Source organism: Chanos chanos, chromosome 4 (genome assembly GCF_902362185.1).
Source record: "Chanos chanos chromosome 4, fChaCha1.1, whole genome shotgun sequence".
Lineage (NCBI taxonomy): Eukaryota > Metazoa > Chordata > Actinopteri > Gonorynchiformes > Chanidae > Chanos > Chanos chanos.
Window position 1 is genome coordinate 33,577,264 of NC_044498.1, and position 27,616 is coordinate 33,604,879.

General features: G+C 38.8%; 1 protein-coding gene across 1 annotated transcript in view; it reads right to left on the minus strand.

Moving 5' to 3' along the window:
• eys (eyes shut homolog) overlaps positions 1-27,616 on the minus strand; it is a 151,984-nt gene that overhangs the window by 4,061 nt on the left and 120,307 nt on the right. Inside the window, exons 41-47 of the mRNA XM_030772255.1 lie at positions 18,361-18,469; positions 16,525-16,745; positions 9,378-9,550; positions 5,237-5,419; positions 3,986-4,152; positions 3,711-3,855; positions 1,374-1,548 (exon numbers count right to left, since the gene is read on the minus strand). Coding sequence (XP_030628115.1) covers positions 1,374-1,548; positions 3,711-3,855; positions 3,986-4,152; positions 5,237-5,419; positions 9,378-9,550; positions 16,525-16,745; positions 18,361-18,469 — 1,173 coding nt within the window. The remainder of the gene's footprint in view (positions 1-1,373; positions 1,549-3,710; positions 3,856-3,985; positions 4,153-5,236; positions 5,420-9,377; positions 9,551-16,524; positions 16,746-18,360; positions 18,470-27,616) is intronic.

The window sequence follows — 27,616 nt, forward strand, 5'->3', positions numbered from 1 at the left end:
TCTCTAAGGTTATTTCAGGTTAGACATGCATCTCTAAGGAGATCCGAGAGACCTATCCATCTGATTGGACTGAGTCAGTCTCGGCAGGGGTGCCCCTGCCCCCCACTGTGTTGAGACTGTCATAACCTCCCTGTGAGATGCAATTTGAAACGTTAGCTCTGCACTGCGGGAGCACTGTACTCTCTGGTCGGTAATGTCATCATGTGTCAGTTTCACCACTAAAATTATACGCTATGTTAAAGAAATGAAGTTTTAGAGGAACAAAACGCTTTAACTAGGCAAATATTCTTTCAAAACTGCTTTTGACAGGCTCGTCTGATCTCAAACGATTCAATTTATTCTTTTTTTTTCTTTTGCAGTTATTAGGTGAATTTATGTTAGTCATACAAACAATTGTTCACACAAAAAATGTGAAATATTTTTTACATTTTAAATGACATATGCTTGTGTAACTAATATAATCCACATATTGCTTTGAAGTGGCTTTTCCTAACAGTCCTTGAGCTGCCTAATTAAAATAGTGTAGCCGGGTCTTTTTAATACCACATGAGCGATGAGGGTTCAGAGTTGCATATGTTCCTGCAAAATTTTCTCATTTTCTCTTACAACACTTAAATGTCACAATGAAATATTCTTCAATAAAGTTTATATTTTCAAGAAAAGAGATAGGAAGGACAAAAGAAATATGGCAACACTATTTTCAGACTAATCCATAGCCATACCCCCCGCCCCCCAACAAAAAAAGTGACAGAAATAGATTGTCAGAGTTGTGTGGCATTAAAATCAATTAAATTGACCAATTTGTCTCTCTATCTGTTCAACTTCTGAGCCAAACTGTGATTGATCTGCTTAACATCCATACCCTTCACTTAGTCACCATGTTGTACAGAGCCTCGTTCTCATTATCTTCCCTCCCTCTCTCTCTCCCTCCTTCTCTCTCTCTCTCTCTCTCTCTGTGCTGCTGGGATAATAAGATTGATTACCTCAGTAGGAGGAATGGTGAGCTACACTAAGCCTTTGTATGACATACAACATCTCTATGCTGCTGGTTTCAGCAGCACCTGGTATAAGCCTTATGCTTGCTGAGACACTTCAGCTTCAACCTTTGCCAATCAAAATTCACCTCAAGACTCCTTCACATACAATGGGACACGTCATACTGTGCTGAGATGGCTTCACACAGTTTCACAGATAATGACTCTCAGAGCATTATATGGTTGTTTGGTTAATTCCATCGGACAAAATGGGCCCCACATGATCAAAAGACAAAAAGTCATGCTCTAACTCCAATTCTAACCCTGTCTCAAACTCTGATCCTCACTCTGACTCCAACACGAACTCAATGCTTTAGTGTAAATTCATATAACACTTACTACACAGTTGATCCAGAGTCCACACACGTTCCCCCATTCTGGCACCTGACAAGGCCGCAGGGAGAGACACCACACTGACCCATACTACGACCTGATTCCGGATGTCCCTCTGGATCTCCCGGCGCTCTGAACTTCCCGTCTCGTCTTGTGCGGAATTGCAAATCAAAAATACAACCTAAACAGAGACAGAGTTACAGAACAGACACACAGAGGGAAACTCAGAAAGACAAACAGTCTTTTCATTTACAGACACAGTCATGTAAATGAATTACATAATGCTCTTTTGACCATGCTATTGAAGGTAAGGAATGGGAGGTTGCACTTATGCCAAGACATACGTAGGCTGACATATAGGACATGGCATAAGTAATGGCATAAGAATCACAATAGCGCGAACATATAGTACAATGTGTGGCATATAAAATCCCAACAAACACCATGTGGTTGGAAAAGTTTTGCAAGAAAGTCTGATAAAGTTTACATCATATACCAGATTATTTGAGAAGAGCTTTCTGAGTTTTCAACCCAAGGTAGATCTTAAGTAGGTCTAGATGTTTGTGTGAGCAAACATCTTAGGGATTCTCAAAACAGTTTGTTCCACATTACTGCCCCTCAACTTTTTCTTCCATCCTTTTATTGACTCACTCCTTTTTCCAGTCTGTTTTTATGTTGGAAAAGAGAAACAGAAAACACAGCGTGATCTGTTCTCTATCTTCAGAGTGCAAGCCCCAAAAACACCAGGGTCCTTCACAAGTGTGCCAGCTAAGCCCACGGTCACATCCTCCTTTTCTCTGCTGAATTAGTCATTCCAACACACAGGATGTGTGGAGAAATGTCATTCTCCTTCATGAATATTCATGACATGATGCTGTCTCCTCCCTGCACTTGGCAGACTAAAGCGACTGAAGCAAAACTGCAAATATATGCTGTTGACAAAGTGAGGCAGATGGTTTAAACGGGAGATGATTTTTTTTTTGTATTAGTTGGAAACAAAGAATGAGTGCGACTGTGTGTGTGTGTGTGTGTATGTGTGTGTGTGAGTGTGTGTGTGTGTGAGAGAGAGAGAGAGAGAGAGAGAGAGAGAGAGAGAGAGAAGGAAAGAGATGATAACAATTTGTAATGTAAATATGAACTAATGTGAAATGGGCTTCCCTTTAATGGCAGTAGATGGTACATTTGTAGTTGTGTTATCAGATAAACAGACTTTATGTTGTATTTGAGAGCTGAAACTTAAACACAGCATCTAATCAATCTACCGCATTTAAGATTCTTTTTAACCTGCTTCAAAGCACTGCTCTCCATAGATCTGATTTTAAAAAAAAAAGACAAAATTGACCACCCTTGAAGCTAATTATCTTTATGATATGTTATCTAATGGAACGACCTGATGCTCAGTTTTAAAAGTAAAGGCACTGGAGACATTGTGTTTTCTTTGCTGCTACCTTTCCTTAGGGACACTGGAGCTTTGATGACTGTCTACTACATTATCACTTCATTCAAGCCCTGCCAGTTAAATGAGAGCGGGAGGAAGGTCAGAGGAACCAGATTAGATGCTACTGAACACTGTCACTTGTAGAAAAGGCCTGTGGTTGATGAGACGGAATTGGCCCATAGCGCATATCACTAGTAGGCTTGTGTTTTGGTGCCTGCGTAGATCCGGCCAACTGATGCATAACTGAGATTATTCTCAAATGTGAGGTTTTTTTTTTTTAAGAGACAAATCGCAGGCTGTTTAATGAAAATCACACAGCGATGATGATTATTCCAAGCAGCAAATTGAAAAAGACTTGTTCACCTTCAATTTAAGCGTGGCCAATCTCATATAATAACAAGCCTAATAATAATGATGGAACTAACTGTAGCGCTGGCGAAACAATGTGCGATGCTGTTCACCATTGTCATTGTCGTTACCGAGGCACTGATATATATATATGCAGCTTTCCAATTAAACTAGCACAATGAATGAGTCCTACAAAACGTGCCATGTTTAAGGTCATCCAGGAATGAACAGACACGAAACTGGATATGCTGGACATGACAAAATCTCGACAAGGCCCTTGTTCAGATGACTGATGGATTGAAATGGATTTGCGCTAAACATTCAGCTTTATTAGAGTACTGTAATTAAGGACAACATCTCAATCAACTTAAGAGCTCAGCTTCTCCTCCCACCTCTGAAAGCCCCTCCCTTGTTACACATGTAAATGTGACATAGAACCCCCCCCCGCCCCGCCCTATGGTAAACAGATGCTGTTTTGTCATTGAAGGTTTCATTGGACTGGCAGTCGGAACGGTTGTTAGTTACTGAACCTTAAAATGGGTTGTGGAAAACCTTACCTTGGAAACTGTTTTGGAACCTGCCACCTACAGGGAGAAGTTCTGGTGTGAACTCACTGTAACCTCCGACATAGAGTTGGCTGAAGATGTTTAAGCCAGTCAGTTCCCCTGGTGAAACCCCTGTCTTATTCTTCTGCCCATCAACCTAAATACACATATATATGGCATAATTTAATAGGTTTACGTAATGAGAAAGATGAGAGACACTGCATATTTACTTAACGTGAATCATCTATCCATCTATCACTCTCCAGGTACAGCATTATGGAACGTACCTTAAGCCAGCCTGTCCTGAGGTGTCGACCAAAACGCACAGTGTGTATGTGAATCCTACGGTTCAGTCGATCACTCACAATGGTGCCTACACCAGAGCCAAGGTTGAATTTGTGGATGATTCGACCGCTCCTCACACCCAGTGCAAAAAAGTCATCTCCATTAATACCTTGGAGAAGAGAAAATAAGCATGTAAGCACACACGCACACGCATGCACACACACACACACACACAGACACACACACACACACAAAGATCATCACACTTCAAAAACATCTAAATACATCAGAAAAAGATTTTTCCATTTCATCAGAAGCCCATTCAAGTGCAAAATGTAAAATTAAACATTGCTGATGAGTCAACAGTACTAGTTTATCAGACCAATTATCAGGTGAGTTGCAAGTTTTTCATCTTGTGTGATTTCTCCTTCTTCGATTTTGTCCTCTACTGTACTGTGAGTTCCCTTGACAATTGCTTCATTATTCATGCTGCTGTCTTTTTCTCTCTCTCCCTCGATGAATCACCCTAAACTGTAATCCCAGGAGAGGCCCGCCGAACTACAGAGGATTCTCAAGCCCAGTGTTCTTATTCAGCTGTCCATCTTTTGATTAAACATCCTGCACTGGAGACGTGTCAGTTAGCAGCCGCTAAAACTGACCTTAAAAAAATGAGAGCAGTGCGAGACAATTTAATAGTGCTTCCATGTCTCATGAAGCTCAATTTGCCTAATTAATGAGAATGAACTTGATTCACTTGTCTCACCGTTGTGTTTTGACTTGAAGTGAAATCTCTGTTCACTGAGCGAAATAATGTTAACAGATGAAATGACGTTTAATGTTAACCCCATTATTTGAAGACCACATACACATTAAAAAGTAGAGGCCAATGAAACAGCACCTAGTACTTCTTTTTCTCTGTCTAAAAAAATCTCACACTGAAAAAACATCAACAACAACAACAACAACAACAACACAGCCCCCTTTGTGCTTTGCAGCAGCATGAAAAACAAACAAATATGAAATATTGAAAAGACTAAAATAAAAAATATTACATTAAAAGGTCACAGGATTATAGGACAGAGAACACAAACCTAAATATTACATCTTTATTACCATCATTTTAATGAATGTTATCAATAGATAGTGGTTGACAGTGTTGGAAACACAGACCTCACACGTATCTCTCTCTAGTTAGACAATATAAGCCCCGAGTTTAGCTCCACTTTCTGGGTCATTATAGCATCATGTCTTACCTTGGCCCCTTTGTCCAGAGAAGAGAATGAGATTGTCCTTCAAAGCAGATGTGTTATTGGCAAATGTAATCTTTAACTTGAAATCATAGAAGAAGCTGAGACTGGGAATTGGGGAATACGCCATGTAGGAGGTGTATCCAAACTCATCAGTGCCACTGAATTTGGCCCTTGTAACGTTTATGGCTGTGTAGGACATAAAACACAAAACAAAATGAAGCAAAACAAGCAAATAAACCACAAAGAACCACCCAAATGCATAGCAATATGACCTCCCAAGATATGCCTAATATTAGTATTCTGCAGCTGGTCTAGAACATGCTCAATTTTGAGGCAAAGGGAGTCAGTAACCAGATGGTTCTCATTAAACCACCGCTAGATGGTGCTATTGCCCAAAGCATTTTTAAGTAGGGGACCCTCCATTTGTATGTCTTCTTTCATGACATGGAGGGACAAAAGCTTGTCTTTCCTCACTGCCATTTTTAACTAACATTCGTTTTTTCTTTTAACAAAACGCATAAATAATTTCCATCTGTCAAGCTGTTCATTATGTATAAACTTTTCAGCAGTGGGGAGGTAACTCTCAGGGATTCTGTGTAATGATCAAACCTCTCCTTGGTTTTGGCGCCTTGTTGATTCAGAAATGCATAATCTCCTAAATGATATAATCCCCCACACAGCCCATTAAGGCATGCCTTTTATTTTGCACCACGGCCGTATCAAACGTTTCCTCTCCCTCATCCAAATGGATTGATGCAATATCCTGATTTCTCTCCTCCACACTCCCCTTCTCTGGGTAGCACAGCAGTGCCGCACAGCTCCCCAAATCACTAGCATTTTCTCCCTGTCTGCTGCTCCGCCCCCCCTTAGGCACCAGCTAAATCCAGAGTTCTGCGTTTTCTTTCAGCTGCCAGTGTCTGGGCTCTGTTTTGGTTCTGAATAATTTATGCTTTTTGAAATTGTGGAGTTATTATCGAGTCTTCCTTTATTTGCACAGAGCCTAATGAACAGCTCAGCTGCGTCTGTAGTCATTTAAACATGACAAACTCTCAGTAGGACTGGTGCTCTCGGAGCACGATGCTCGTTGCTGACTGTTTGTATTCCCCAACAGCGACAGGGACAGGTACTTAATGAGAAACACTCACTAACTGAATAATCGAATGAAAGTTGAAGACAAAATTATTTCCCTTGAGCCAGAAAGAACAAAATTTTACACTGATGCAAACAGGTAGATTACAGATGATGTGGGTTTACCACATTCAAAAAAAACAAAAAAGTATTTGATAATAAGTAAAGGATTTCTCTCAAATAAACAATTTTTACAGAGCATAAAACAGCATGCTTCAACATGTCTTTTAGCCACCTGTCTGTAAAAGAAATGTATCCTTATGAGTGAGAAACTGTGTGACAAGCCTATAGACTCAGTAGGTCATTATATAAAGGACAACCTTCAACAAAACTGCAGTAAATTTCAGCACGCAGCCTTCTCATATTTGAACAAAACTAAACAGATCATCTTGCTTCTTCAAAGAACTTGCAGTGATTTGACTTGACTTGAAGCCCAATTGATAATTTGCAAAGGAAGGCATCAGCATAGTTTCAGACCTGCACAAACATTCAGAGAATTATGAAGAGGCTTTTGGAGGATATTTTGGGTAATGTTCATACGCACCTGACATGAGCTCAATTGCCCACAAATAAGAGTAATTTTTATCATAATGGCCTTCGCAGTGCCACAGGTGCTCAGATAAGCAGCAAACACACACTGGAGCCAATGCCTTCCTCTAAAGACGAGTTGCCCACTTTCTATTTACTTGTTTTTATGAATTTACTTTTCCCCATAAAGATCTTCTCATTTTCTCTGTTTCATCACTAGAATGAAGAAAACAGGTTTGTTACTGTTACTGTTACTGTGCATATGCACAAAAAACATGACTGGAGAAGCGCGTGATGTAACTCACAGCAAATCTCCATTCATCCAGCCTATTTTTAATTTCAAAGAATGTCCGAATGCAATGCTATATTTGTCCCCACCCTCCTGCATGACAGTACCCAAGTGTTTATGGTGTCTTCTTGCAAGATTGCCTGAGGCACTCACTATTTCTCCTCACACTCTCGCTGGGAATGAAGGACTGGCTGATTGAGGCTGTAAGTAGACGACTGTTAAAATTCTGCCCTACTCCCAAGTTATTGTGAACCCTTACAGACTCACATATCACCAGTGTGTTTTTATTCATTTCATAAAACTGAGTGCCAATCAATATTCACTAGTAGGAGGCTACAGTCATGATTAATTGTCATGAATAATGTCTGAGATGTGTATAAAGAGGTATTACATACATATTTAGGTATCATTATAGTAATGGGTAACATGGAGATTGCCTGATGCTGTAATGTCATACTTGCAACAACAACAATAATAACAACAACAACAAGAACCAGAGGAGACTCCTGACCTTTCTCTCTCCCTCTCTCTTTCTCTGACTGCATATATGTGTTAGATAGATGTACCACACACTGAGACTATAGGATTCAGCTGAACTTGCACTGTTCGGGCTCAAACGTGTTCTCCAGCTGCTCCGATGACATTGTAATCTTCTACTCTGATGTAGAACCATCTTGATGAAGAGAGGATGCATTAGAGAGGATGCATTATGACAGGTCCATGAGCATGTCATGTACAGCGGTCCAGAAGAACCTCAGTACACTGCAGATGCTATGAAACTGTCAGTGTTTGTCACAGTCCACAGAGAATTGAAAAATCCACAGGATTACTGGGAAATATTTAGATACACTTCCTTCTAGCCTAGCGAAGAAGCTAAGTATACACTACACATTTAAATTAAAATTTGATTATAAATAAAGGATTGGCTATAATGCTCTCCACAAGTAGTTAAGATAGACTGTAATTTCAATCACTCCACACACAAAACAAACAAAAGAAAATCTTCTGAAACGCAGCAAGATAGGTTTATATTAGTCTTTTTTAAATGCCCCAAAATGCTGTTTATGGAAGCACTGCACATCCAGACTGCAGGGAAACATTGAGAGGTGCGGAGGCCTCACTAGTGATCAATAGTCGGCCTGATGTTATCTGATGTTATCAGGCTTTAAATTCAAATGTCAGCCGCACTCAGTGTGACACCGGGAGATTAGAGAAGTCCATTTGGCATCAGGCTACTCTGTGGCTGACAGAGGGATGTCTGGCATGCCCGTACCAGCGCACACCGTGCCAAGCGATCTTCCATTCACCACGCTAATTACATCACTGCAAAACGCACGCATTTGTTCAGCGGAAGAACACTTGGAAGGCTCAGAGAAGAGAGGCTATGAGTGATATAGATACACTGCCCTCATAAGAAGTGTTAAGCTCAGCCAGGATACAGAGACGGGCTTGATTTTTAATGAACAGACTTACAGGATTACACTGAAAAGACATTAACCAGTGTTGATGGTGACCATTTTTTTCATATTCAGACAAGCCAAAAATGAGGAAAGAATTGATTTATTCTTTTGTTGGGATTTGAATGATCAGTACTTGTCTGATCAGAGTTATAATAAAGTTCTTTGAATCTGAGGACACTGGAACACTTCAAATGGTCTGGACTTTGCTCCATTAGTAGACATTTGTCCAATTATTTAACTTAGGGCTATTACTGTAAATTAATCTTCCCCTGGAGTTGGAGAATTAATTAGCTAAGTGCCAAAAGTTGCAACAACAGTGACATTACTCCTTGTTCAAAACTTATTTCACATTGGTTTTAATGCCTCTGTATTGCTCTTATTCATAATCACTGTAGAAACTGTTTGTTGGCATCCACCAATGGTAGAATACAAGCTATGCCCAGGCTTGTGTGGTCTGTCCAGTTCTGTGTTAAACAGTGTGTTAAACCATACTTTTAAAATAATTTTATGTTTGTTTGTTGTTTTTTTTTTAAGTGTTCAGTTGATCAAACTACTTTGAACTGCAATATCAAATTCTCTGAGGGCTTAGCCTCTTTCCAGCATATTATCTAAGAACACATATCCCCTTCCAAGCATATGTTTTTTTTCTTTTCTTTGTTTCTCATCGCACATCAAATGATGCCTCCATCAACCAAAGCCTAATCACAAATCCTTCTCTTCCTAACACACAAAGCTTTACCTTCATTGCACAGTAGTCCCTGCTTTCCGTATGGGCACAGACACAGCACCTCCAGCTGAGACTTGGGAATGCAGGTGGCACCGTGACCACACGGATTCCGTTGACAGGCAGTGAACTGGCACAGTTTGCCGGAGAAGAGAGGAGGGCACACACAGAACCAGTTGTCCACATCACTACACACACACACACACACACACACACACACACAAACAAAGTAAAAAAAAAGGGAAAGATCATTAGGACACAAATGAAATGTACCTTTGCTACATCATTAGTTCAGTAGAGCTTGTACATAAAGCAGAGAGAAAGAAAGGAAGAGTAAAACAACAAGGAAAAAAAGAGAAAAAAACCCCCAAAACAAAACAAAAACACTGTACACATTCTGGATGAAAGTACTGTTTTTCAGTCAATAGTACATATTGACATGAGATTTAGATAATCTTTTGGTGAATGAGAAAAACATTGTTTGAGCGTCCTGAAAAGACATTTTGATGAACTGATTGTACAATGGGGACATATTCAAATTAAACTATAGATTTCTTCATCTAACAAATGCAAAGCCATAATAGACCTAGTAGAGGATCTTTAGCTAATTGAAAGTATGGGGGGTATATTTGTTCGATCCAGTCCTTCAGTTACAGCTAGCTGGTAATTGGAAGTGTTTGAAGTAATACCAAGTAGAAATCCCCCAACAAAAAAATTCCAGTAGCTCCATGCTTGTTTTATATTCCTGGGCTTTATGTCTGGGTGAGAAGTGGAGGGTGGGCCAGAATGATAAGTAATATTCAGACAGGGACTTCATTGGCTGTACTATGACACACACACACACACACACACACACACACACACTTTTCAAAGGTGTCATATCAGATACAGGAAGCATTGGAGGGGTTTCAAACCTATAAATTAATAATGTGCTTTGAGCTACAGCACAGCAGGATGTGTTTTGCTTCTCCAGAACTGGGTTCTTCTTGAAATGAAATATTTACATTCTGTCCCTGAAATTTAGAATTGTTTGAAATGACTGTCTTGACGGGGGAGAAACCAGGATGCACTCTCTTTCCGGAGTAAATGTCACACTGTATGCGGAAAAATATATGAAAAATGTAATTAAAATATTACTGAAAACACTAGCTTGTCCAGTATTTTTGTTACTTTTGGGACAAACAATGACAAAGTAAAAATAAGAGCTTTGATCCAAAATAAAACAGAACAAAATAGAACAGACAAAGGAGCAGACATACTGTGTTGAGATGGGTAAACAACAAATCATCAGTTATTTCAACATATTCATAAAAACATTGGATACATTGCAGTTTCAAGGTTTTATACCAGACATGCTAAACAGAATACCTTGCGAATAATTTTCTGAAATTTAAATAGTGGCTGAGGTTGACTCTAATTTTCAGATATTTAAACAGTGGCTCAGGTTGACTCTAATTTTCTTCCACTCTAAAGTAAGACAATCTCTGACCTCGTTTGTGGCCATTCTACGCGAGAGCTCTTTATTCTATTCCCAGAGAGGGATGGCTGGCGCTTTGTCACTGCCTCCGGGACAGCAGGAGGTAACACCACAGCAAGCTGCAGGATTAGTGCCCTGCATTATGTACGACATGCAAACACATCTGTTTCTCTGACTGATTGCCCTTCAATACACACTCTGGCTCGGTCTGAGGCCCTGTAAGAGCGCTCTCAGGTGTTCCTTACATATGGTGGAGGACACTCGACTCTCAACCTATGCGCTTACTACATATTCATAGAAGTATTCTGATGATTTGGAAAACATGTAATTTTGAGAATGGCTGCCATAATTTATTTAAGAAGTCACATGACCTTCGATAGAAGTTTGTACGGTACAGGATTTCCAGGTTAGAAGCTCATAGCACCATTGTGACATAAAAGATCACAGTTTCAGGCTTTATGAAGCGGTGGCAACGGTCCATTATGTTGAGGAACAATTCTGGCTCTGAAACAAGATCCTGGTAGGTTAGATTCCATTACTTTCCTAAGACAGCAATGTGACCTACATTAACCTTGTTATTCAAATCATAAGTGTTTGTTTAGTGATTTTGCCTGCCATGGAGGTACTCTTGAACAGTAACACTGAATTCTCCCTTTCCATATTTAGAAAGGTTGGTAATACATACGTACAGAGTTGTGAAAAAAGTTCAAAGTAATACACAATATCACACACTAAAAAATACAACACTTCTTTACTGTGACTTCTCATTGTAATCTGAGCAACAGTCTGAAAGCATGGCAACGGAGGTCACAACTAAATTGGGTCAAATGCTTTCCAAACGTATATATCTCACAAGTGAAGTAATGAGCTGTCAGCACCACTGGCCAAGAAAGAAAATAACCTTCTTGAAATAAATTCACCTGAATAATTTAGCAAGGAAATGCCACACATACCTATTCAAGAAAACTGTATATTACCAGGTATAAAGGCAAAAGAAACCAATGTTTTTTTTTTTTTTTACTGGTCCAGTTCCATCTACAAAACAAATGTCTGAATCTTCAAATTCTTCACAATAGTGGTTTCTGCTGTTTTTCTACTGAAGCAAGTGATAATTTCTACTATCACTTGCTTCAGTCTATCCCCAGACTCACTCCTGGTTTATGGTACATACGACATTCAGTGGAGCCATCTGGTAGGCATACAGTTTCTTTGACCTCAACCCTATGACTGTCATCAGCAGTTCACACACACATTTGAATAAGCATCCTTCCATGCTGAGGATAAATTACAAGGAAAGATTTGGTAGGGTCAATGAATCATCCTGGCTTCATGTTTATGTTAGGATTCTATGTGTGATACTTTTCAGATGATTGACAAGAAATAATTTGAGTGATCCGACATGGTAAACCAAAGACACATGTTCTGCGGTCATTTGTTACTGATGGGCAGATAATTGGAGTTATACTGAAATGTTTTTTGTATAACACTAACAAGGATAGAGGCCATTCCTCAGCAAAGTTGAGAGTCTCCATGGTCACCGCTTTCCGAGATCTGAGGAAGTTCGACTGTGGATATTTACAATAATATTCACTGCACAAAAGGAGCTCTGCCGCTCCACGTTGTCATAATAATGTTGTTTGTGAGAGGCAAGCAGTACAGACCTTTCACATCTTTCGAAAAGCACAGATACAGTGTGCCGTTTCTCTTGTGCTAGTTGAAGAGACTACGCATAGATCAAAAGTCGCATACAGTGAGGATGGGCGGCTACAGAATGTCAGCACCATTCCAGTGCTCTAATGAGCAAAACTCTTACTCATTATCTGCCTTTGCATCCAGCAGTGACCTTCCAGTATAAAAGAAATGAATGAACAAATACACAAATAAGTGCCCAGATGATTAGTGACCCCTCCAAAAAAAATCACATTTACTAATGACACTCTTAACATTTGGAAAGCCGACAATTTGTTAGTGGTAGTATTACTGTTACATTTTCGTATAATCTCAAACCTTCCTCTTCTGTCTTTGGTGCGGTGGTTTGAGCTTGGTTGGATGTAACAAAAAGAAAAAAAAGAAGGTAGGAACTGCACAAGTCAAGTCAGGATACTTAAATTTAGCAGCTACTTATATTGAAGCATCACTGTTGCGAAGTGTAACCTGAGGGTACAGCTGACATGCAGGCTTTAGCTGCGAGGGCAGCTGACTGATTGGTCAGACCACAAATGCGGTAGATTGTCTGCGCTATTTAGTGGGCCAAACACTCAATTATACACTTGGGCGGGCATGACATAGTTTGTAGCAGAGTTTAGAGCTGTTTCTGACAGGGCCAGTGAGTGATGTCTCTGTGTGAGAGGATGAATTGAGTGGATAACACACAGCTGTTCACACCTGCCTTTTTCTTTGCTTTGACTCAAATCAATCTGAAGTTGTTAAACCTTGTGGTCTCAAGGTTATCTTTCATCATGAAACACTGACAATGTTAAGCAATAGCGATAAGCCTGAACCATAGACTGAGATGGACAGCATTCACTAAGACTAAGAGTCTGTAGATTAAATTAACCAAAAAAAAATGATTGTGTGCTGTCCAGTGTTGATTGATGGTTAGTTTGGGGCACTTTGGTAGAAAGGAACCACAGATGCATAGATTAAACAAAGATTGTTTTAAGCACAAAAATATGATTTCATATTTTCAACATAACTGTGAATTAGGTCTAGAGATTTAATCCTACCTTTGTGAAATCTTGTCTTATGACAAAAGGAACAAGGAACAATATCTATGAGAGAAGTGGTATACAGGACACAGAAACGTTAGAGAACTATCTGTTAGGAATACCAGGCCAGCTAGCATCAGTTGGGAGACTGTGAGAGAATATATTCCATTGTTTGTGGCAGTGTGCTCTATTTTAAAACTCTGAGTAAAGTGAGGCTATTGTCAAGGCATTAAAATGCAAACAAGATGACCAGGTTTCATATCTTCAGTCACGAATGGACTTGAATGTTGTTACTTTACAGCTGAAAAAAAGTCCATTCTTATGGAACCATATACCATTACTCAAGATAGAACGAACAATGCAAAGTAAAGCATCCCATTTTTTGTAAGACAAAAAGTGATTGAAAAAAACAAACACATATCTATCTATCTATCTATCTATCTATCTATCTATCTATCTATCTATCTATCTATCTATCTATCTATCTATCTATCTATCTATCTATCTATCTGTCTGTCTATCTATCTATCTATCTATCTATCTATCTGTCTGTCTATCTGTCTGTCTATCTGTGTGTGTGTGTGCGCGCGCTCGCATGTGTGGCGCTTTCTTCAAAACAAATTTCTGTCTGAAATTTAATAAAAACTTATCAACATATAGTGCTGCACTACTGAACAGTCTACCCGGGATAGGTGGACAAGAAAAGCCTTGGGCAAAAAAAAAAAAAAAAAAATACAATGAGAAATACAATACACAAATACAATGGGGAAAAAAAACCAAAAACAAAAACAAAACAAATAATGGTAGTGTTTTTTTTAGGAAAATAGATCATTTAAATGCAAAGCAACGTGAGAAGCTTGACTTGCCACAAATACTGAGGTCTTTCCTGGTCAGCTTTGAAAGGCAGTTTGACAATCTTATTTGGATCATTATTTATTTTTTATGATAGACTTCTCATACAAGAAGATGCCGGAGTTTCAGATTAAATATAGAACTTTCCTTGCAATACATGAAACAGATATAAGTAATCACTGGAAATAAATAATGAAACAAACTTTACAATTTTTTATGCCAAAGTCTAGCATTCCCGTCGTATGGTGAGAGTGAAATATAGAGATACTGGCACTTCGAATGGTTTTAATTCTTAAATGTGCATGCAGACTGAAACAACTGACAGAGACAGACAGAAGATGAATTATTGATCTCGGTTTGGGTTTTTAACACTTTAAAATGATTTTTTAAAATATATTTTTTGGGGCAAAAATTGAAACAATATTATGTTTACAGTTTAATGAGCACAATCTGCAATCAAATGATTGCCAGTGTTCACAAACACACCTTCCTAAATCTGCACTTTTGTTACCACACATGAGTAATGCAATCAAGCCTTTGATTACAGGCAATTTGGACTCAAGTATGTATCCTCCCTGCTGCATCTGGACGCCATTTACTATATTTGCAACGTCTTCGTCATGGCAACAGGGCATTATTTGGATAAAATTTAAGCTGCTTGAAATGACTCAAAAACTGAATATTTATAATTAAAAATGTGTATAAAGTTAGAAACATAGTTGTTCTTTAGGGAGCAAGCACAAGCATCCTAAAGGCAGTAGGGTGCCTGACTGCAGAGAGTCTATCAAAGGGGTCTACCCACAACATTCACACTCACATAAAGGGAATCTATACCAATTCTTCTGCTAGTATGGAATTGGACGCAGGACAATAATGCTGTCTTCATGTCGATTATTTTGACAGTTACAGGCCAGAGTGAACTTCAAGTGTGATAAATTGCTAAGCATACACAATATGAAATCAGTAAATAAAATATGACCAATAAATCTACTGATTTCTGTGTGTGCGTATATATATATATATATATATATGTGTGTGTGTGCGTGTGCGTGTGCGTGTGTGTGTTAATAATATTCAGCAAGTCGTAGGTCATAGTACATTGGGATATCTTTTATGACTGACATGCTTTACAGTTTTCTTATGATTATTTGTGAGTTCATATAGGGAGGCCGTCTGTGCTTTTTTTGGTTAATAACCAATAGGACGAACCTGTGAACAAACTTGTACATCTCAGCATACTGTTATATGTTACCAATGTTTCATCCAGCTTTTTTTATTTTGTTACATCTTTCCCATGACAAGAAAAAAAAAGCACCACGCTCAATAAACTGTAAACAAGAGTTGGAAAAGCTGTATTATGAAAAAAAAAAAAAAAAAAAAAAAATATATATATATATATATATATATATATATATATATATATTTGATACATTTGATTAACAAAGAGGACTGATGAGCGTACCTCCAATACTGAGATCTCATTCCACAAATTATCTATCAAGAAAACAGTTATAAAAACATGGCTATTAAAACAGATGTTTCATCACCGCAAGAGAAAGGAAATGAAAAGGAACAATGTTCCGCATTAATGTACAACTAATGGCTTTTGTTTCTTTCGCTTCCATAAATTGATTAGCTGCTATGGATTTCTTACTGAGTGATAGGAACATTAAGAGTAAATGTGTACTGGAGAACTACAGGCTAGAGGATGGTTACCAGCTGAACAATGTGTCCAAGGACGTGTGTGCTGTAGGCACTTTTACATTTACCGGTCATTAAGAGAATAATGGAGAGTGGGGTGGGGTTTAGTATTGCTTAATAACACATGACAGAAATATTTCACTCAAGTGCACAAATCCATTAGTGAGCCGAGAAGTGAACTTCAATCACTGACTCTCTGAGAAAATACTTAGATAACCTTCATGAAGTTTAAGTACCAGCTTCTGAATGGAGCGGTACTGTAACTTCACCCAAAAGCACAGTTTCTCATGGAACCTGTGATCTTAAAGAAGCAACAGCCGAAGAGTGGCTCAGGATGGGAAAAGAGAGAGAAATATATAGAGAGAAGATGGCAGAGAGAGAGAGAGAGAGAGAGAGAGAGTTTGGTAAACAAGAGTTCACCTACCTCACACATGTTCCTCCATTGCGACAAGGCTGATGCTGACAGACTGATGTCTTACAGCTGTGAACGTTTCTACCTCTGACTGCTTCACCTACTATGAAGATCTCTTTACTGTTGATCTGCAGCTCACCGATGCAGCCCACCAGGCCTGCCATCTCCTCTGCACTGTCACGCAACCCTGTAACTGACGGTACACCACCCAGGAATATAGGTCCAAAGGCCACCTGGAGGTTTGTGACAATATCAGTGTTGCCATTATTAATACAGAATTATATTGTTTACTCTACATATAATACTTTTTTACTTCAGTCCATAAGCATTCACTGCCCCCTGTTTTGTACAAAACTAAAATCCCATAAGTTCTGAAATGTTTTTACCACAAATATTGAATGCGAATGTAGCCTAAGGTAACTGATGAACAAAAAACTCCCCTATTAAATTCCAAGAGCTCTGCTCCATATTTCCACTTAACATATTTCATTTTAAACCTATAGAGCATTTTTAAAGAATGAAACACATTATATTGTAGTCTAATTCCACAGGGCCTTGTGGGAAAAAATGAGCAATGTGTAGTGCTGAGCCAGGCTTTGAAAAGGTTATAGTCACACATTCCCAGATAGAACTCTGAAAAGGCTATAGACACGCATTTCACACTCAGTACGCTTTTGGCGATTATTTCCACTTTCACATACGCATATATTATTGTATCTTACAGAGTAAATCCTTTACAATGCCTTCTCTGCATTTGTGATTGGACATTGCAAAATTTCTTTCAACTGTTAAACGTCAAGGAATATATCTAAGGGAGCTGATAGCACAAATAGCTTCCTATAGATATTGTCACACACAAAGGGACTAAAATCCTGATGGGTTAACAATGACCAGTGTTCATTCACTATAAGAAATAAGAGAAAACTGTAGAGAACTGAAGATATATCGCATATACTATAAAGGGTATGGAGGAGTTGTGCTGGAGCTGAGTGAGTGTAAATGTGCAGGTACCTGTGTGAATATCCTAATAACGAAGTAATCCAAAAATCAATGGCACTTTGAGAACTGCCAGAGCATGCATCCATGGTTGATTCCTTAATATAATCACTAATTTAACACATCTACATTAAGTCAGGCTTTGCAGGTCCATTTGACCTCGGTGTTATTTCTAATACATTTTGACAATATCCTATAGAAAAATATTGAAAAATAGTGTAACCTCGCCCAGTCATTTGGACTCTCTGCTGGTGTTAACGGATGACTGTTTAATGTGTACTTTTTCCAACATACTGTACACTCGTTCTTCCTCTGATGTTCCACATGAAAGCATCTGATTAAATCTCTGCCAAGGCCTGTGCTGAAGTTACATTAATTAGAATCACTAGGACGAACCAATTATATTTTTTCTTTTTTTTTTTTCCTGCAGTTAAAAAAAAAAACAAAAAACCTCAAGCTTCTTACCTCTTTCACAACATATTCATTTCAATTTATTATTATATCAAATGGTTTTCAATGAGTATGAAGTACGTGTCCGTTCATCTTGTTTGTACAAATAATGATGCTGTTGCTCCATTCAATTAGCAAGAAATGAATATTTTGTTTGCTTGGCGTTTTCAAATATTCTAACCTGCGACAATATCCATTTTATGTACAATAAACTAAAGTCGTTCTGTTTTTCAGTAAAATAGTCATGAGCGGTACTAAGCAAAGTGACTCTATAATCCCATTCACACAGACATACTTTGTTTGTCCGTCACTGATATTCTTAATGATGGATGCAGAAAATACATATCTAAAACCAAAAGCATTTTCTAATAGACTTGGTAATACTGATAATGCTGGGTTTACCTCTGACGAAGGCTGGGGCACATACATCTGTTGCCTGTTAGCTGTTGTGTTGTGTACAGCAATTTCAATCATACACAATCCGCCATTGCTCCTGACAGGCAGCCGATATCTGAGAGAGAGAGCACGAAACAAGAGGGTGTAAAGGGAGGGAAATCTCATTAGAACATGCAGCATTCACAACAAATCCATTTAAGCATGAACATGATGCAGATTTGGCTATGGGAGGTGTGGCCTGCTAATGGAACTTGCGTGGTTGCAAGCCTGCTATTTATTAAACTTAGAGCTGAACCAAGTGAAACCAACTCAGGTTCAAGCATCCTTTCAAAAGTACAGCATAACAGCATGAAAAGTATTTCCCACTCAGCCAATGTTACAACATCAATGCAGTACGGCTTCTAACGGCTCCAGCGGTGTTCTCATTTTTTTCAGAGGATCTTCCGGATATTTGCCAAATTAAAACAGTCCAACATCTGATTCAAGTAATAAGCAAGCCATCCTGGTTGAAATTCTGACCTCATGTATTAAAACTGTTTACAAATCAAATTCTTAGAGCATTCTCAGTAGACAGTGAAACAATGGTTTGACAGTCTGGATGGATGATGAGAAAATACTGACACAACCTCATAGCACCATGAACACTGGTATAACCAAGAGAGCACATGTTCATTTAGTTCTTTACAAATTGTATGCACATAGAACATCTATGGTGTGGACCACTGGACAAAAATATGGAAATGTAGAGGAAATTGAATGTATAAATTAAATCCTGGAAAATGACTGAGACACAGTGTGTTTTGAGAGTTCAAGTTTAGTGGTTGAGAGGTTCATAATTACTGCCTGGTTTTAGTGTCAAGAGAGTTCTTAGCTCTTCTCACGAACTCCAAGCATCAGATTAGCTGACCTCCGGGTTAGGAGTCAAAGGAATTTCCATTTGTTGGATTTGAGGACCAAGAGAGAAGAATACTTTGAAAACAGTTTATAAAGTTCTTAAAGTATGTATGAAGAAATGACCTGGTATAGAGAACGTGCTTCTATTCCATACTTTCCAAAAAAAAAAAAAAAAAAGAAAGAAAAAGAAAAGAAAACTACTTGTTTTGTTTTTTAACACAATGGTCACTATGCACAAAGCCCCAGATTTGGCATCAGAACATGAAAAGCTGTGGATTTCTCGATGACAAATCAGCTTTTGCACAGCTTGAAGTTCTCTTATTCTGCCATCCATTTTTGATTACGGTGCTCCTTGTCAGGGGGGAAAAAAAGTCTCCTTTAATGACCAGATGCGAGCAATCAGGGCAATCGCCCTCATGCTAATTTCAAACAGCCGTGCAGGACACCTCCCTAAAGGCAATCAAAGGCCTGCAACTTCAGGTAGGACTAATTACAGGTTGGGAAGTTACAGAAACCGTTCTGCATACAGATTGTCAATAAATACCCTAAAAAAAACTGTGACGGGTGAAAACAAACTAGCGGCCAACCAGCGTAACAGTGTAAGTAATGGAACATAACCAAAGGGCTATTTGAATCATTTGTTCTTTTTCTGAATTTAAACATTATGATTAGCATAGCAGTGCGCTCAGTGAACTTATAGTGACACTGATGCATATTCTGAGGCTATTTGTTTTTGGAAGGCACAAATAAAATGGGATTCCAGCGTTTTAATACGATCATTTTTGAGTACAACCATTTAATAGTTTTCCTGACTAATGCAGTCCAGACACTACTTCCAAATGATAAATAAGAAATGATTACACAGAAACTGATTTCTTTCCTCCCACAGGCTGTTGTTTAGCATCTCTGAGTCTTTATTTGGCTTTGCGGAGTGGGTCGAACGTGCCGCGGTCAGGAATGTTTAGTGTATTCACTGGGTGAGCAGCCTGATGTTTTCTGATGAGCTCTCTAGAGTACAGGCCTGTGAGCAGCCCAGCAGGCTAATTACCATGGCTGTTGTCCTCAGGGAAGCCTGGGTGCACTGATTCAGTCGAGATGGGGAGGAGCTCCAGTCCTGGGAATCAGCAATCCCACACGAATTATCGTTCCCTAAACATAGAGCTGGTGAACAGACTGCTCAGAATAAACATGCCCACAAATGTGTGCACTGTGGTTCCTTAAGCACAGATGCAGTTACCCACACCGATGCTTATGGACGTTTTAGACTTTGTAGTAGTTTAAGTGAACTGACCGCACTTCCTAGCTATGGTTCCAATTGATTTTTTTTTTTTTTTGCTCTAAAAAGTGCTAAGCTTTTTAAATTTAAAAGCAGCATACGCTTTAGGTATTCTCAGGCCTTCAGTGCAGCATTCTCACTGATATAGGGCATATGTCTTTTCACTGTGTACCAGCTCAGGGAAAACAAACAGCTTTTGAATATTTCAGCAACCAAAATAAACAATATTTCCTTGTTGCTCTTCTCGGTGGTCATTTATTTATTCCTTCATGTGGCTGAGCCTTAAATGAAAAGTGACTTTTTCAACCCGAGTGCATGCTCATTCAGAGGAGTTAGCTGGTGAATAATTAACGCAACACTGGAGAGTAACTTTTCTAAGCTTCTCAGTACTTGATCCACTGCCCTAATAGGTATGAAAGCTAGGTCAGCTCTGTCTGAAGTTTTATGTCATTCAAAAACTATCCAAGTCACTGCTTTCAAGAAATACTCATTAAAATGATTTTGACTGACATTACATTCTTGGGGTCACTTAAAATGAGTGGTGCTTAGTGTGTGATACGCAAATGTGCATTTATGTGATCAGGACATGTCCAGCATTATACCATCATCAACACAATTGCTGTTTTCTTTTTATACAAAAACGATTAAAAATGAATTTCATACAGTGCCTTGAAAAAAGAATTAGCTAAATATCTGCAGCCAAACTAAGCAAATGAATAAGATGGCAAAACCGCAGTGTGGGGGGGGGGGGGGGGGGGGTAAAATCAGAGAAAGCTGGCAACAGATGGCAGTAAAACATCATGCACACGAAGGTTCAGAGGAGCACAGACTATTTCTATTTATTTATTTATTTTCCTCTTACTGATGGGTGCATCAACAGGGATGGAAATGACAGAATATTTTTTCTCATCTGATCATATTCCAGAGCCCAACAGGAAAGAGCTCATAATGACAAGAAATACAATGACACAGAAGAAATTGTGGTTTTTCTAAGAGCTTCGACTTGTGAAATCCACGGTTTTCAGCTGCGACGCTGCCTGACATGTGGGCATACACATAGCGCGGCTGATAAAGGACATTTAAATGGGTCAACCACTCCACGCATTCACGGGTGCATTTCACCGACCTCTAATACTCCTTTTCAATGGAGAGCAATTCAGACTAACAGGGTAGCCAATCAGCCTTTCAACCAGCTGCCATTGTTACTGGTATTTCATTCAAAATAAGGTTTATTGTGTGATTAGCTTACATTGGATGCAACGCACCTCTTTTTGGCCATGAAGAGAGCTCTTGCTGCAGCTCTGCCGTGTTCTCTGCCATCCTCCCTTTCTCTCTCTCTCTCTCTCTCTCTCTCTCTCTCTCTCTATAACGATGCGTCTGTCTGACACTACCGCACAGTGGCAGATCAAGCTGCTCTGCTGGTCACCCCCCTCCAGCGGATCAGATATCAGCCAACTGTAACCCCTCACTACCACTTGTTCTGCAGCAGTGACTTGCTCCCACTAAGCGCTATAGCATTTGCTGCATAATTTGCTCTGTGACTGGCAGGCTTCAATTATTTTAGGGGAACCTGCGTTCTTTTCCCCTCTTTTCCAGCTGTTCCGCCTCTCAACATTGTGATGCTCTCCACGTGAGATACTTCAGGAGAACTCTGAATTTAGGGATTGAAAATAAGTGGAAATCTGTTGTCTAACCGTGCTGTATAAATACTATTGTGTTTAGATTTTAGAAAGGAATATGATTGAAGATTTAGCCACTGAACCTTTATTCTGCTACCTACATATTTAAGACAAAAGCACAAATTCTAAAATCAACCTCATTTAATTGTCACAGAGAAGAAATGCAAAGCTGCTCAACCTCCAGACTAAAATGTTTTAAGTATCTTCTCATAGATTGTAATACTCTCATTCTCTTTTTGTCCTGACTTAAAGTGGCGCTGGAAAACACCAGCAGTTCCCCTGAAATTATGGCATGCATTTAAATAATCATATCTGCAAGGGACATGAAAGTTCATGTGTAATAAAGGACAGAAAGTGATGCAGTGTAATACACTGTCCCACGCTTGTCGACCTTTTGCCATTATTAGAATGGAAATGACTCACACAGTGAGAACCAAAAACCACAAATGAGCTAGCAAAGCACTGGTGGGCTACACAATTTCCCAGCACCCCAGGCCTTTGGCCTAATTTAACCTGTCCACGCAGTGCATAAACATTAGCCCCTGTAAAGAGAAGAATTACGCTCAGAACGCAGCAACACCGCATGTCTACGCACACAGCATCTGCCCAACATGATACCATACCGATACTAAAAACATGTCATGACCTGAATGAGACGGTCTGAAAATGTGTACTGTTCACTGCCTAAATGAGGAAAGTTTTTTTTTTTTTTTTTAACATGCGATGGTCTGTCAGGTGGAAAGGGGACTGTCTTTGAAGGTGAATAGATTGTTTTAACAGGGTTAAGTCAAAATGTCCTTAAAAAGGTATGAATTAATAAAATAATTGTATGAATAAGGCATTACATGTCATGGGAAATGGAATATCGACCATAAAAGATAGAAATGATAGAGAAGTTGAGTGGCAGGTGCGTTTCCTCCTCTTTAAAGGTGAGCACAGAGGCATATCACAATGCCCCATACAAGATTCACTTTGATGTCTCCTCTCTAGATGGGAATTTCTGAGGAGGCAAACAGAATTGTGTGGTACAGCCTAAAACTCTTGGCTGACCAAACATACTACCCGTATGCTTGGATCATATGACTCAACCATTTGAATGGTTGTGGTGGCAACTGTTCATTGCAGAAAATGTCAGACTGAATTAACAGTGAAATGACAGTTTCGCTGGAGTGTGTCATTGCTTAAGGCATGCAATGTTTTAAAGAGGTAAGGTAATACATAAAGATTAAGTCTTTATTGCAAATCCTTAAACAAGGCAATGCTTTTAAAAGCATCTTTAAATCTCACTGACTGCCCTTTGGGTTTCCTCGAGTAACACGCTGTCTGTGTATTTATCACTTATGTAACGGACTGTCAGACAGTTTACTGTATTAGCCAAAAACAGCTTTATTTTCTGATTTAAGACATAGTAGATATTTCCTATCCAGCAAAGGAGTAATGTCAAATGATAGTTTACAACACAGTGTGCACTTTGCTTGTCAAAGTAATGCAACTGACAAGGTTCTTCTATCTTCATTCAACCTGGGAACATGTACTATAATTCTCCTGGCCTCATCTGTAAACATTGAGGTCTCTAGTACTAAGGCTCTTGGTAATAGAGGTGTTCTTGCAGTTTGAACTCTTCTGTATTCCAAACATTGCTCTTTTGTCAACTTCATCATCAAAAGGATAAAAGTAACAATGTGACATTGTACACTGTAACACTGTCCAATTCACATGTCTGCTCTATATCAAAGTAAAATCAGAGAAATAAGGATGTTAAGGATGGTATGGATGTTAAGGACTATTTAACAAAATCCAAAACAACAAAGGCCAAAAGATTCACACACACACAAACAAACACACACACACACACACACACACACACACACACAGATAGAGATACAGACAGAGATGAACTCACGCACACACAGATAGAGATACAGACAGAGATGAACTCACACACACACACACACACACACACACACACACAGATAGAGACAGACAGAGATGAACTCACACACACACACACACACACACACACACACACACACACACACAATATACATATACATACAAACGCATATTAATGCAACACGTGCAAATCCACCGACCCACCCACCCTCAAAACACACAGAGAAATGCAATGAGAGTTGATTAGTTGTCAGATTAATTCCTATCCAGTTTTGACACTCTCAAAGATAAAGGTAATTTGCCTCCTCCTTGGCATTAGGATTCTGGCTAAGTACCTCCTACCTGACCTTGAGTCAAAACCACCGCAATGCCTGATCCTATCAGATCTCATCGGCTAAACGAAACCCAGAGAGGTGATCTCTCCCAACAAAATCACCTGACAGAATTATTGATATTTTCTCACCGTTGCAGGGTTTATACGTACTGGCTGTCAGGCTAAGTAATTAAAGGTATGGGCATACGTCACTGTTATGAGGGTCAGAGGAATTTGTATGTATGAGGGGAACTGGTTAATTGTCTGCTGCGACTGTTATCAAGGATAAACAAAATTAATGGTACAGTTGAGAAGTTAAAAGTTCAGACTGTCTTAAGCAGCAACTGGAGGCTGCTAATTTCTTGATTAAATATTCACAGCACTTCACATTTTGCCGATGCGGCTGATTGCCTAGGTCAGATGTCACAGTCTTCAAATGGATAAACAGCTACGCAGAATGGCGAGCACACTACAACGTCTTCAGTCCATCATTTAAACAAACTTCTCTCTCTCTCTCTCTCTCTTTCTCTCTCTCTCTCTCTCTCTCTCTCTCTCGGAGCTCCCTTTCTCTAAATTTGTTCAATTCTTTAACTTCTCTGATATCATACTGTTCCCATCTCTGTCTACTGGAGCATTTTGACTTTCTCTGTCTGAGTCATTAATCACAGCGCTTTCTCAATCTAATGTAAAAATTTGAACAAAATAGCCATCAGGCTGGTCACAAACACATTTCAAACTGAGAGAGCCAGTTACCAAGGAATTTGACCAGATCCATGAAAAACACTAGTGCCTAACAGAAGTCAATACAGAATAAAGAGCTTAATTTTATTTAGGGCTGCATATACCCTCTGTCTGTCTGTCTGTCTGTCTGTCTGTCTGTCTGTCTGTCTGTCTCTCTCTCTCTCTCTCTCTCTCTGTCTCTTTCTCTCTCTCTCTCTCTTTCTCTCCCTCGGCAATAGAGGGCACTTGTTTCTTTCATTCTATCTCTCTGTCTTTATCAGAACAAGTCAAGACAAAATGAAGAGGTCAGGTTTATTTAAGAGCTGTATATACCCCCAACTATCTGCCAATCTGCCCTTCTGTCTGTCTGTTTGTCAGTCTGTTTTTCATAGATTTCTTTTTTAATTTTGATATTATTGTTACTCAAATGAGATGACAGGAATGTCATTTCAGAGAAAACTCATATCTTTATATGACTCAAATTTGTGAAGTCATTGGGCAATATTCTCAAGGTAGTTCTCAGCCTTTTACATATGGTACAAAAAAAAAACTCTCAAGCATCCGTGGCTGAAAGAAAAGCAAAAGTGTTTACTCCTGAGATGCAACAAATGTATTTGATTAAAAGAAGAGAGAATCTTCTTTTTCCACTGCTTTCCCCTTGAGCTAGACTGTGCATCAGAACATATAATTAGAGGGCTTCCTGCTGCTTAGGAAATATTTGTGCCCCCATATAGAACATTCCAGATGAAAAGTCATGCCACTGTCACCGTATCTGCAGCCGTAAACATCAGAGGAATCAACTGCAATGTTGTGCTAAAGTTCAAGGTATCTCTCTAAGTAAGAACTCACTAAAATTACATTGTAAGAACACCCATCCACGACAGGATCCACTGTCCACTCTGTAAGTTTTACGTGTTCAGGACCAAGACAGAGACTGGTCATGAGGACTGGATGCTTGGGATTCCTGTGGTATTTAAAAGTGGTTCGTTTTATTTTTCTTTTAAATCTGTCCTCTGAATAAAGAACTGTTGTTGTTTTCATCCGATTTCTTTCTTGTATTTCTGTATTTCTGTATTGTCTTTATATGTGTCTAGCTGTCAGGAGTACATCTCTCTTGAAGGGATTTGCGGCAGATGTTGTGTCACCTTTGTGTGAGTTGTAAACATACATATGTTTTGCGATAGGCTTATTTTTTTTGTGGAAAACAAGCAGGATCAAGTTAAATATTAAGAACCACCCTATTGACATTATGCAGAAACCACTCGATCTTCCATCTTAACAAAGCTGTTTTCCAGAATACCAAGGTTAACTGAGAAACGCTGAATGGTCACCTCTGACCTCTCCATACCTAGTGAGTATCTAAGATGGACAATGTCAGTGTAAACCTCACTTAGGGTGACTTGACTTCTCTGACCTTTCAACTCATTAGCACTTACCCCCCCCCCCCCTTTTTTAAGAAAGGATATTCTGATCTTGGTCATCATGGCCTCCTAAAAAAAAAAAACAGTATTCTTCATCAAAAGGATTTGTTTGACCTTTTAAACTGATATGTTGTGAAAGAAGAGAGCAAATATTTAAATTTTTAAAAAGAATTCAACTGAATGAATCTGCTTTTTTGTTCTACTTCATTATTACAATGTTGTATTGGATGGAAATTAAGATCTGCTTTTTGTGGGCATTACCTTGGTTGCTTTGGATTTAATAATGTTTAAACTACATGATGTAGCTATGAATATGTAGTTGTTTATGACAACTGTTGTGCCTAAAAATCACTCTTGCTTGATGACAGTAATGTTCCATCAAGTTTGTGTGGGGGAAACATCAATAGTCTACTATCCGTGCTTAGCACTGGATGATGAAAATCAGCTTATATCCATGACGAGTCTGTTGCCTGGCAACACCTGATTTTTCTACCTGAAGAGTCACTTAAAGGTAATTTTGATATACTGTAAAAAAGAACTGCAATAATAATAATAATGACAGAAAGTCATAGTAATAGCTGTAATAAAACTCATAATTAGTGTCATTATGGCCTTGGAAATTGTATGTACTAATGATCAATTATGACAATACAATTTTATCCTAATATACCTTGTTTTTACCAAGTGAGTACTAAACTGATATGTTAGTAGTAACTGTGGTTATCTGAAATTTTGAGTTAAAAACAAAACAAAACAAAAACAAGAAACCAAAAAACCCCCCCAAAAAACAAAAAGTAATTTCCAAAGGTCATATGAAGTCCCATCTTTCCAGTTCAATTGAATTTAAGTAGAACTGAGAGCTGAGGACTGGGGCACTGAATATTCAAAGAAGAGACAAATGAAAAAAATAACCAGATTTTAGTGTGAGTCCCTTTGTGATTACGTAATTGATATGGGGGATAAAATCAGGACTTGTGAGAAAGTTAAATGCAGCCCAGACATCAGTAAACTAATGATGTTCATTCAAATTATTCAAAAGGACAAGAACACAAAAGGAAATAATGTA